The sequence below is a fragment of the Quercus lobata genome, chromosome 5 (assembly GCF_001633185.2).
Source record: "Quercus lobata isolate SW786 chromosome 5, ValleyOak3.0 Primary Assembly, whole genome shotgun sequence".
In the NCBI taxonomy this organism is placed as follows: Eukaryota; Viridiplantae; Streptophyta; class Magnoliopsida; order Fagales; family Fagaceae; genus Quercus; species Quercus lobata.
Window position 1 is genome coordinate 62,277,039 of NC_044908.1, and position 10,887 is coordinate 62,287,925.

The window sequence follows — 10,887 nt, forward strand, 5'->3', positions numbered from 1 at the left end:
ATGAATGTGAAGATTATTTCTTGGAATGTTAGAGGGTTGAATGAGCAGGATAAAAGGCTTTGGGTCAGAAATTTGATTAGGAGTTGGAGGCCGGATATTGTATGTCTTCAAGAAACTAAAATGGAATTGATAACTAGAGTTGTGATTCGAAGTCTGTGGGGTGGCCAACATGTTGATTGGTCATATTTAGGTTCTTGTGGAGCTTCTAGAGGGGTGTTACTGATGTGGGACACACGAGTTGTGGACAAAGTGGAGGAAGCAGTGGGACATTTTTCAGTTTCTTGTAAGTTTAAAAGTGCGGTAGATTAGTTTGTATGGGCATTTACTGGAGTTTATGGTCCTAATCTAGCGGGTGACAGAAGGTTTTTATGGGAGGAATTATCTGGGTTGAGCAGTTGGTGGAATGTGCCATGGTGTGTGGGAGGTGATTTTAATGTGGTAAGATTCCCTTCCGAACGTGCTGGTGCTACTGCGTTTACTGCTGCTATGCGTGAGTTTTCTGAGTTTATTTCAGAGCAAGGTCTGATTGATATCCCGTTGGAAGGGGGAACTTTTACTTGGTCTAATTCTCGTGAAGTTGCATCGAAGGCTAGGCTGGACAGATTCTTATTCTCTCAAGATTGGGAGGATAAGTTCCCTACTGTTTGCCAGCGAAGAATGTCGAGGCTCTTATCAGATCATTTTCCGATTGTCTTGGAAGGTGGATCCTTTCATAGGGGCAGGAGGCCGTTTCGATTTGAAAATATGTGGCTTAAGGATGAGGGTTTTGTGGAAAGGGTGCGATCTTGGTGGGAATCTTATCATTTGCAGGGGGCTCCGAGTTTTGTGTTGGCTAACAAACTAAAGCTTCTGAAACATGATTTGAAAAAATGGAATGTAGAGGTTTTTGGTAATGTAGAAGAACGGGGGAAACAATTGTGGAAGGATCTTAGTGTTCTAGAGACTATTGAGGATAGTCGTGGTCTAACAGAAGAGGAAAAGTTGGAGTTGGAAAGGATCCGAGGGGAGTTAGAGAAAGCTTCTCTTTTGGAAGAAATTTGTTGGAGACAGAAATCTAGAGTTCTTTGTATTAGAGAAGGTGACAGGAATACTAAGTTCTTTCATCGTGTAGCCAATTCTCACAGGAGATTTAACTCCATTGATAGGCTTACGGTAGATGGAGAATTGTCTTCAGATCCGGAGGCCATAGCAGAGTGTATCTCTCGTTTTTAGAGGCAGCTTTATTCTGAAAATGTGACTCATAGACCTGTCCTAGATGATGTGGAATTTTCTAGAATCTCGGAGGAAGATGCTATTTGGTTAGATAGGCCTTTTGATGAGAATGAGGTGTTTGGAGTGATTAATGGGTTCAATGGTGATAAGGCTCCTGGTCCGGATGGTTTTTCCATGGCTTTTTTCCAGTCTTGCTGGAGTGTTTTGAAGAAAGAGATTATGGATGTGTTCCAAAATTTCCATGCTCAAGCTGTGTTTGAAAAGAGTCTTAATGCCTCATTTCTTGCACTTATTCCTAAAAAGGTTGATGCTATGGAGGTTAAGGATTTCCGGCCAATTAGTTTAGTTGGTGGGATTTACAAGATTATTTCTAAGGTGTTGGCTAATCGGTTTCGAAGGGTTGCACATGGGCTTATTTCAGATTCACAGAATGCCTTTGTGAAAGGTCGACAAATTTTGGATTCCGTCCTAATTGCTGCTGAATGTATTGATAGTAGACTGAAGACAGGGATTCCAGGGGTGTTGTGTAAGTTGGATGTGGAGAAGGCATATGACCATGTGAATTGGGGTTTTCTGATGTATATGCTCCAACGTTGTGGGTTTTCAGAGAAGTGGAGAAAATGGATAATGTATTGCATTTTTACAGTTAAATTTTCCATTCTGATTAATGGTAGTCCTTCAGATTTCTTTGGCAGCTCTAGGGGGATTCGGCAAGGGGATCCTTTATCCCCATTGCTATTTGATGTTGGCATGGAGGCTTTGAGCCGTATGTTGGATGTGGTTGCAAATACTGGACAGTTGTCGGGATTTTATGTAGGTAATACGGCTGGTATTTCGATGATGGTGACTCACCTCTTATTCGCAGATGACACCCTTATTTTCTGTGATGCTGTCCCTAATCAGTTAGTTATTTTAAGGGAGATATTGACTAGATTTGAGGAGGTTTCAGGTTTAAGAATTAATTTGGGGAAATCAGAGATGATTCCAGTTGGAGATGTGCACAATCTAGATGATCTTGTGGGATTATTAGGGTGTACGCATTCTTCCCTTCCTTTTAAATATCTGGGCCTTCCTTTAGGTGCAAAATTCAAGGAGCTCTCAGTATGGAATCCTATTTTAGAGAAGATGGAGCGGAGACTAGCAGGTTGGAAGAGGCTTTATCAATCTAAAGGGGGTAAGGTAACTCTTATTAAAAGTACTCTTTCCTCCTTACCTACTTATTTTCTTTCCATTCTTCCTATTCCAAGGAAGGTGGCTAATCGCATTGAGAAATTACAAAGAGATTTTCTTTGGAGTGGTATTGGTGGTGATTCTAAATTAAACCTGGTGAAATGGGCTGAGGTTTGTAGGCCTGTGCAGGTTGGGGGGCTAGGTATAAGACATTTGAGAAATTTTAACTCTGCCTTGTTAGGCAAGTGGTTATGGAGGTATGGTATAGAGACAGATGCTTTATGGAGGAAGGTTATAGAGGCGAAATATGGGAATGTTTGGGGTGGTTGGTGCACAAAAAAGGTGACAAGTGCATATGGTGTTAGCCTTTGGAGGTATATTAGAAGTGGCTGGTTGATCTTTTCTAAACTCCTACGGTATGAGGTGGGGGATGGTACTAGAGTGAAGTTTTGGAAACATGTGTGGTGTGGGGATTGTACCCTCAAAGAGGCTTTTCCAGAACTTTACTATCTTAGTAGGGCAAGAGATGCTTCGGTGGCAGAGGTGATGGGTTGGTCTGGTGGGAGGATTCATTGGGATGTTAGATTTCGTCATCCACCTCAGGATTGGGAGCAAGAATCTTTTGATCGGTTTATGGGCATTGTCTACTCTTCGACTGCGAGGGGGGTTGGCCCTGACAAAGTTTGTTGGAAAACAACTAGGAGTAGAGTTTTTGAGGTTAGAGGATTCTATCTTTCTCTCTGCCCTCCTACTCTTACTTCTTTCCCTTGGAGAATGGTGTGGCAATCGAAGGTTCCTACAAGGGTAGCTTTTTTCTCATGGTCTGCTTCCTTAGGTAAAATCCTTACAACAGATAATCTTCGCAAAAGGCGTATTATTGTTCTTGATTGGTGTTATATGTGTAAGAGGTGTGGGGAGTCGGTGGATCATCTTCTTCTTCATTGCCCCATAGCTTTTGAGTTATGGTCCTTGGTGTTTTGTTTGTTTGGAATTCACTGGGTTATGCCACATAAGGTAATTGAGGTGTTTGAATCTTGGCAAGGTAAGTTTGGACGTCACCGCAATATAGGCCTTTGGAGACTAGTGCCGCATTGTTTGATGTGGTGCATTTGGAGTGAAAGGAATGCTAGATGTTTTGAGGGATGTGAACGGTCCTTGCTAGAGATTAAATCTTTTTTCTGTCACACTCTCCTTGCTTGGAGTGTGGCTTTATCGCATTTTACTTGTTCTTCCATTCCAGTTTTATTTGATCATTGTAATTTTGTTTCTTGATTTTTGCCCCCATAGTACATCCCCAATGTACTCGGGTTGGCTACTTTTTTAATAAAATTTTTCGTTATCTATCAAAAAAAAAAAGTTAAATGCACATGTTAGGAATTTTTAACTTGAATGGGAAGCTCAGATTAGGGTTAATTCATGTATCAAGGCCAATAAGTCAATGTTAGAGTCAGTAACAAGTAGCACAAGATTCATTATTTTTTTTTTTTAAAAAGTAGCACATGCATGGATCAATTAGATCAATTTTAGAGCTCATTTTACAGGTGTTTTTTTGCCGATTATCAAGTAATTTTTATTGCCAACATTCTGGGAAACCAGCACCAACATACCAAAAGGATTACAAAACCAACACACAGGCCAAAGCCAAAAACATGAAACTAACAACACCCTCACCATGGAGGCAGCACCAACTACACATAGAAACACCAAAACTAAACAAATTAGCAGCTAAGGAAATACAACAAATGCCTGTTTACGCAGTAACAGCCTGCAAAGAATATAAATCCAGCTTACTCAGGCCAACAATCCGTCTACCAGAGAGACAACAAAATATAATAAGCCAAGGAGACCACAGCAAATATCTGTAACAACATTCCTGCAACCAGCTAGACCATAGTGGATACTCAGCACATTCATTATCATGTGGGGGCTTGATGCTAGCTTCTGTAAATCCCCATCTATAGCTTGTTTCCCTATTAACTCTGGAATCAGCATAGGTTTTTCTACCCTCAATTCGAGGTCTAACCTGTTTTTTGACTTCTTCCCCATATGTTCCTCAGATCTAACCAATCCATGGAATATAACAGCATTTGAATGGGTGCAGTGATGAAGGGTTGCTGCACTGAGTCCTAGTTTACCACAATCTTATCTCAAGGAATCAACATTTGGAATCCCAATCATCAGCAATGGATTCCTGACAACACATTAATTTAATTTTCCTCCATGACCTTTTGGAAAAGGAACACTTGGAGAATAGATGATCTCTATTCTCCACAGCTGCCCTGTAAAGGACACATGGCATGTCCCTGCCAATACCCCATTTTTTCAATCTCTCTCTGGTATTCAGCCTGTCCTTCGTTGCCAACCATGAGATGAAAGCAAGTCTTGGTACAGCTTTAGGAAACCAAATTACTTTCCACCATTCTTCTTTAGGATAATCCTGCCTAATTTAATCCCAATCACTAGCAACAATGAAGGACCCTATTCTGGAAGGAATCCACAAAGCCTTATCATTATCCCCAAATTTGATCATAGGCAACTTGTGTAGGATAGTAACCAGGTTTTTGACCTAACAGGACCCCGGTTTAATTTTCTACCATTCATGACACTAGCTAATTTGGCATTCACAGTGCTGGCAGCTTCATATACCACTCTATGACCAAACTTGTCCTAGAGAGGCCTAAATAGGTCCTGAGCTTTAAAAGTTTCCTCCACCCCACCCCCAAGAGCAGTGCAGTCATGGAAGCTCCTAACACACCAGAAGCTTTGGCCCTTAAGAATCTGCAACTTGACTTATGCAACTCTTAAGGATTCAGCTTGGGCGAAGAGAAGCCATATGAATTTAATAATGGCTTCCTTATCCCATTCCTCTACCCTTTTAAGAACATGACCATCTTCCTTTTTAGGACAACAAACAGCATCCCAAGCCGCTTTTTCACCTTATACAAGACCATCAGTACCTCTCCAAAGGAAAATAGCAAGACCCTTACCCCTGTTAAAGAAACCCACTAGACTTCAATTGATTGCTAATGAGAATGAGGGAGATGAGATGAATTCTTTAACTTATGCCACAAACTTCTCAGGTACTCCAATGGCTGCTAAACAATGCAGAGTCCAATGGATGGAATCATATATTCATATGCCTTCATGAGATTCACCTTTGTAAGGCATCTTAGAATAACCCTCTGTCTGTGATAGTTTTTCACCAATTCCTGAGCAAGAATAATGTTTTCTGCAGTGCACCTATTAGGAATGAATGTTGTCTGGTTATTTCTAATCATATTAGCAAGGCATGGTCTAAGTCTATTAGCAAGAATCTTAGTAGTGCACTTGTACATAAGGTTGCAGCAAAATATAGGCCTAAAGTCTCCATTTTTGAAGGATTTGGAACTTTAGGCACCAAAGTAGTGATGGTTGAACTTGAATTAACCTCTTTGAGCAGCCTCCCTGTGTTGAAGAAGGATAATACAGCATTGGTGTGTTATGACCCAAGATGATATTCAGGATAAATTGTTATTTGAATTTGAAGTATTTAAATTTAGACTTAGTGATAGATCTTTATCTGAATAAGGTAGTAGTAGATTTGTATTGTTATTTGCTTGTATTCAAATTGATTCCTATGTTTAAGGATAGGATTAGTTCCCATGTTTTAGGATTTGTTGATGAGGTTATCTCATCCTTGGCTATTTGTCTATGTTAAATGCATTAATGAGAATCAAGCAGAAAATTAACCAAACAAGTCTATTTCCTCTCTTAAGTTTAGGAGATTGGTCATCTTGAATTGACTAACTATCTTTTATATTCATTAAATTATCCCAATTCACAACATAGTGACATCCTCCTTAACATTGGGCCTGGATCTTTTATAGAAGAGTGCAGAAAACCCATATAGACCAGAGGCTTCATCCTTCATTGACAAGATGGTATCCCTGATTTCATAAGCAGTTACCCCACCCTGCAGCAGTTCCTTTTGCCTGCAAGAAAATTTTATGGGTAAAAAAAAGGTGATACTTGCAATATCTGAATTATAGAGCTGAGAGGGAAGTTGGCCCAATAGTTTTTTGTAATAGGACACAACTAGCTCTTTAATTGTTTCAAGGTCTTCCAGCTTGACACCTTCTACATTCAGCAAACATCTAATGGACTCTATGGAAGAACCCAATATTTTGATTCCCAAGTTTAAGCCAAGTTTTTTTTTTATTTTTTATTATTATTTATTTCTGCTTCATATATGATTCCTCAGGATTGCTATTGGTTGAGGAACATGTGCTAAATGATCGACCTCAGGATTGGAGCAAGTTCCTGTATAAATACTCAACTTGTAAGTTGTAACTCTAAACTCATTAGTGAATAGTGATGCATTTGCTTGGATCTTTCTCTCTTGAATTCTCTATAATTCACTCCCCAGTTCCTTCTCAATCTTAGTTCTCTCACTCTCACTTATTAAATAATTCCTTGTTTTATCTCATTCTCCCATTATCTCACAATTAAACTCTAGTCTAGTTTCTTCTTCAATCCTGTTTCTCTAATCTCTAAACATTCTAATACCTAAAAAACAAGTGTGATATTTACAATAACCCCCTTGGACCTAACAGATGCTTAGATAAAAGTTATCTATATATGCCCCATTGCATCCCTTCTTTCCTGAACAAACTGTAAAAGCAATTGTAGGACTAGTTTGATTTGTTCCCCTCGACCTACTGATTTCAGTAGTCCTAGTAGTAACATTGTTTTTATTTATTTATTTATTATTAATCTTTTGTACAGGGCTTCTGTCAATTGCAAATGCTTGCCCTGAAGCAAACAGGGCTGCTGTCAATCTTTTTTGCTTATTTTGTGTTGATTATTTTCATTGTCATTGCAATATGAATGGTTGTTGTTTTGTTCAAGATTATTGAGAGACTGGCCTTTATTCTTTGTTGGTAACAATTCCTTAACTGTAGCTTTCACTTCATTTTCTCAAATTAAGTTACTTATTACATATTTCATTTGGAAATTATTCACTCATTTTACCAAAAATTTATTTTCCATTTTGCTGTACAGTGCAGTTTTGCACTCCCAATTTTTCACTTGCCGCCGTTTTAGCAGAGAAGTTAGTACAAATGAAGTATATCTCTGAACTGGTAAGTGATCCAACTCCAATTGTTTCTACTTGCTGGGCATGTGAGTGTAAAGTTGGAGGAACAACTCCCATCTCTGGCATCCCGCTTTGTGCATTGGGAGTTTTGGATGGAGATGGACTGTGTTCCTCTTCTGTGAAAGAAAGTTTTTAAAAAAGTAAAAAAGACTATATGACATAAGGACAAAGTTTAGCTATAAAATTGGTTGTAGCCTTAAGGTATAACCTTACTTAATATCTTTTTATTGGAAGTGATTTTTAACAAATCCACCATTGGATTACATTTTTTTCTTATATCCTTTATGCTTGCAAAATTTCTAGAAAATTAAAGATCAATAGTTATGTTATCAATAAATTATTTAAATTGCAAGTTTTTGTAGTTTAAAATCATGCATAAAATATAAGCTTATAGATCATATAGCAAATAATATCCGATTGATATAAAATTTAACATGTGTATTAAAAGTGTAACGAACATGTAATTTAACGATTAGATTTTCAAAATATGTAGTAATGTTTATTTTATTGAGTAAGGTTATATATTTAGGATACAACCAATTTTGTAACTAAACTTTCTCCATTTCTCCATTAAATAATCCGTGAATTTTCACAAAAAATAAGTCCAATTATTTATAAGTGATAACTTTTCTTACTTTTCAAATTAAATGAATACGGAATAGAAATTTATTATATTGTTAGTAGGTAGTACTATAATCGTAAGTAATGTTGGCATTTTTTTTTTTATATAATTTCTTCTATGTTGAGGGAACTCAATGAAAAGCTAAGCTTCTACCTTCTTCTTCTTCTTCTTCCTTTTCTTCTTCTTCTTTTTTTTTTTTTTTTTTTTTTTTTTTTTTTTTTTTTTTTTTTTTTGGTGGTGGTAGAAGCTAAACTCCTACTTTAGTACTGTATGTAGATGTAGTCACTTTACTTCATTTAATCAAAATGACAGTCTTATCCATTTTTTTTTGTTAATCTAAGGTATTTTTATCTTGTGTAAATTTCTTATAGTTTCCTACTTCATTCTAGAATTTTAGAAGTTTTGTTAGCCTACCACTCTAAAGGATAATTTTTCATTACCAAATGATGTCCTGTTCAATTGGAATGTAAGCTTATACGTGCTTTTATGGATTGCTTGTTAGTAATTCAATAGAACATGATTCATAATTTATTTAAGCCACTTAGCCACAGCTCTCTGTTCTAAATGAAAATTTGTTTGTATGAGAAAGATATTGCTGTCAAATTTTTAATTCTATTAATCGATGATTACTTTTAAAAATTATTTTTCTAGCATTATTATTATTAATATTTGTTTAAATGGGTGATAGATTGGGAAAAATCTTGGTATTCACCCGACTTAAAATGCTGATAATGACTGAAATTAAATGGTGCCTTATAGGAAGAGTATACTATATTGGTGCTATTGCTGAAAAAAAGGAGCACATGGTAGTGGCACCCACATCATTGCAATGCTACATACATGCTCTCAAGTCTCAACATCATATGGTAATCCCTAGAGCCTCTGTGTGTGTGTGAGAGAGAGAGAGAGAGTCATAAATGTGAAGGTAAATGAACAAGTGGGGCATTTATCACAATTGGCACACCGCACATGGTTTAAATCTTTGTAGAGCGTGTACACGGTTGTATACACTAATAAATATCGAATGAGAATGAAGTCATTCCCAGTTCACTGTCCCACTCACTTTAGCTTTTACTTTTGTTCACAGAAACAGAACCACCTAACTATGGGAAAACCGACAGCTCTCTCTTTCTCTCTCAGTGGATACTGTAGTCTAGTTAGTTTAGGTTTTTTTATTTATTTATTATTTTAATATATTTATTTTTTATATCCACAATCCACCCCCTTAAACGAGAGAATAGTTTGACATAATATCAAAGTATTAAGGATTAAATTGACACATTTAAAATGTTAAAAGATAATTTTGACACATGGAACAAATATTAAAAATAAAAAATAATAATTAAGCGTTATATTTAAGTTATGGATCATAATAAAATTTTGGGTAAACCCTAGACTTTATAAACCATGATATTCTAAACACTATGTATATATATTTTAAAAAATAGTCACTATTTATTATTTATGTTTAAATTTTTTCTTTTTTATTGTTGTTATCTTCTTGTGTTTTAATTTGTACTCTCTCTAATATTGAGAAAAGACAACTACTTGTGATCAAAAAAAAAAAAAAGAAAAGAAAAGAAGAAGAAAAGACAACTACTTTCTCCACCAAATGAGTTACTCTATTAACGATTTAAAAAAAAAAAGACAATTAATGATTTTTAGTAAATATTGATAGTATTTAATTAGCGGTAAAGTTTTTCTATCTTTTACGTTAAAAAAAAAGTTCAAATTAAAATGTCACGATTTAATTTGTCAGGTTAAATTTTCTCTTTTTGGGTGGGCTTTTCCACGAGGTTGTCAAATGGGGACCACCATTCGACTGCGTTCTGTAACTGCAGCTGGTGATCAAATTCTGGAGTTTACAATCTCTAATATTATCTCCAATACCATCATCTTTCACCTCTCTTAACTCTAAGTCGGTGTCAAATTCTGAGTAAGTTTCTTGAGAGATTCACCGAATACATATATTAACATGAAAATGGAGAGAGCTGGTTACTAATACTGAAGCACTTCGAAGTAGATTACAATAGCCCATCGGAAGAGCCTTTGAGACGCATCGTCCCCGCCGGCGACCCTGCATGGTCGCCGACCTCGCCAAGCTTCTCTAAGCTGTTGTTTAGATTTTACTTTAGGGTGTGTTTGTTGTTCCCAAAAATACAAAATACAAAATACAAAACTGCTCTACATCTCATCCAACTTCAACTCAAATCACACTTAAATTGCACCGAACTTTTTTCCTGAGAAATATGATTGGCTGTGCTTGTTCTATTAGATTTAGATTTGTTAATATGGGACTTTTTTTGGCTGCTGAGAAAAGATTGGGAAATCAATTTAGTACTCTTAACGCTGTGGTCTGGCCTAGAATTTAATTTCCATTTTATCCCTCTATTTTCTCGGCAGTCGGACAGATTTGCTATGAAGTAGATAAGAGAAAAAGAATCAAATTTTGGAATTCCGTATAATATAGAATTTTATAGCTTAAGAAGACTAAGCCTTTGATCTTTGAAAGTTGATGCAGCTAACCAAACACTCTCACACACACACACAAAGCACATACACATATAAACCCCAGTTCATATATTATCATGACGTACATATATGATCCATACAACACATCAGTTGAACCAAAACAGTTACATATATGTCTGCTAATGCTTTTTTTTTTTTTTAATACTGCTATATTATGGTAATAAAGAAAAGATAGGGAATATAGATATTCATGTGGGCTAGCGGGTAGGCCATAGCA

At 36.6% G+C, this 10,887-nt stretch overlaps 1 protein-coding gene across 1 annotated transcript; it reads left to right on the plus strand.

The window, feature by feature from the left end:
- On the plus strand, nucleotides 1-1,212 carry LOC115990899. The gene is made up of 2 exons (XM_031114666.1): nucleotides 1-283; nucleotides 350-1,212. The coding sequence occupies exons 1-2, from the start codon at nucleotides 1-3 to the stop codon at nucleotides 1,210-1,212; spliced, it is 1,146 nt and encodes a 381-aa protein (XP_030970526.1).
- Nucleotides 1,213-10,887: the final 9,675 nt, after the last annotated feature.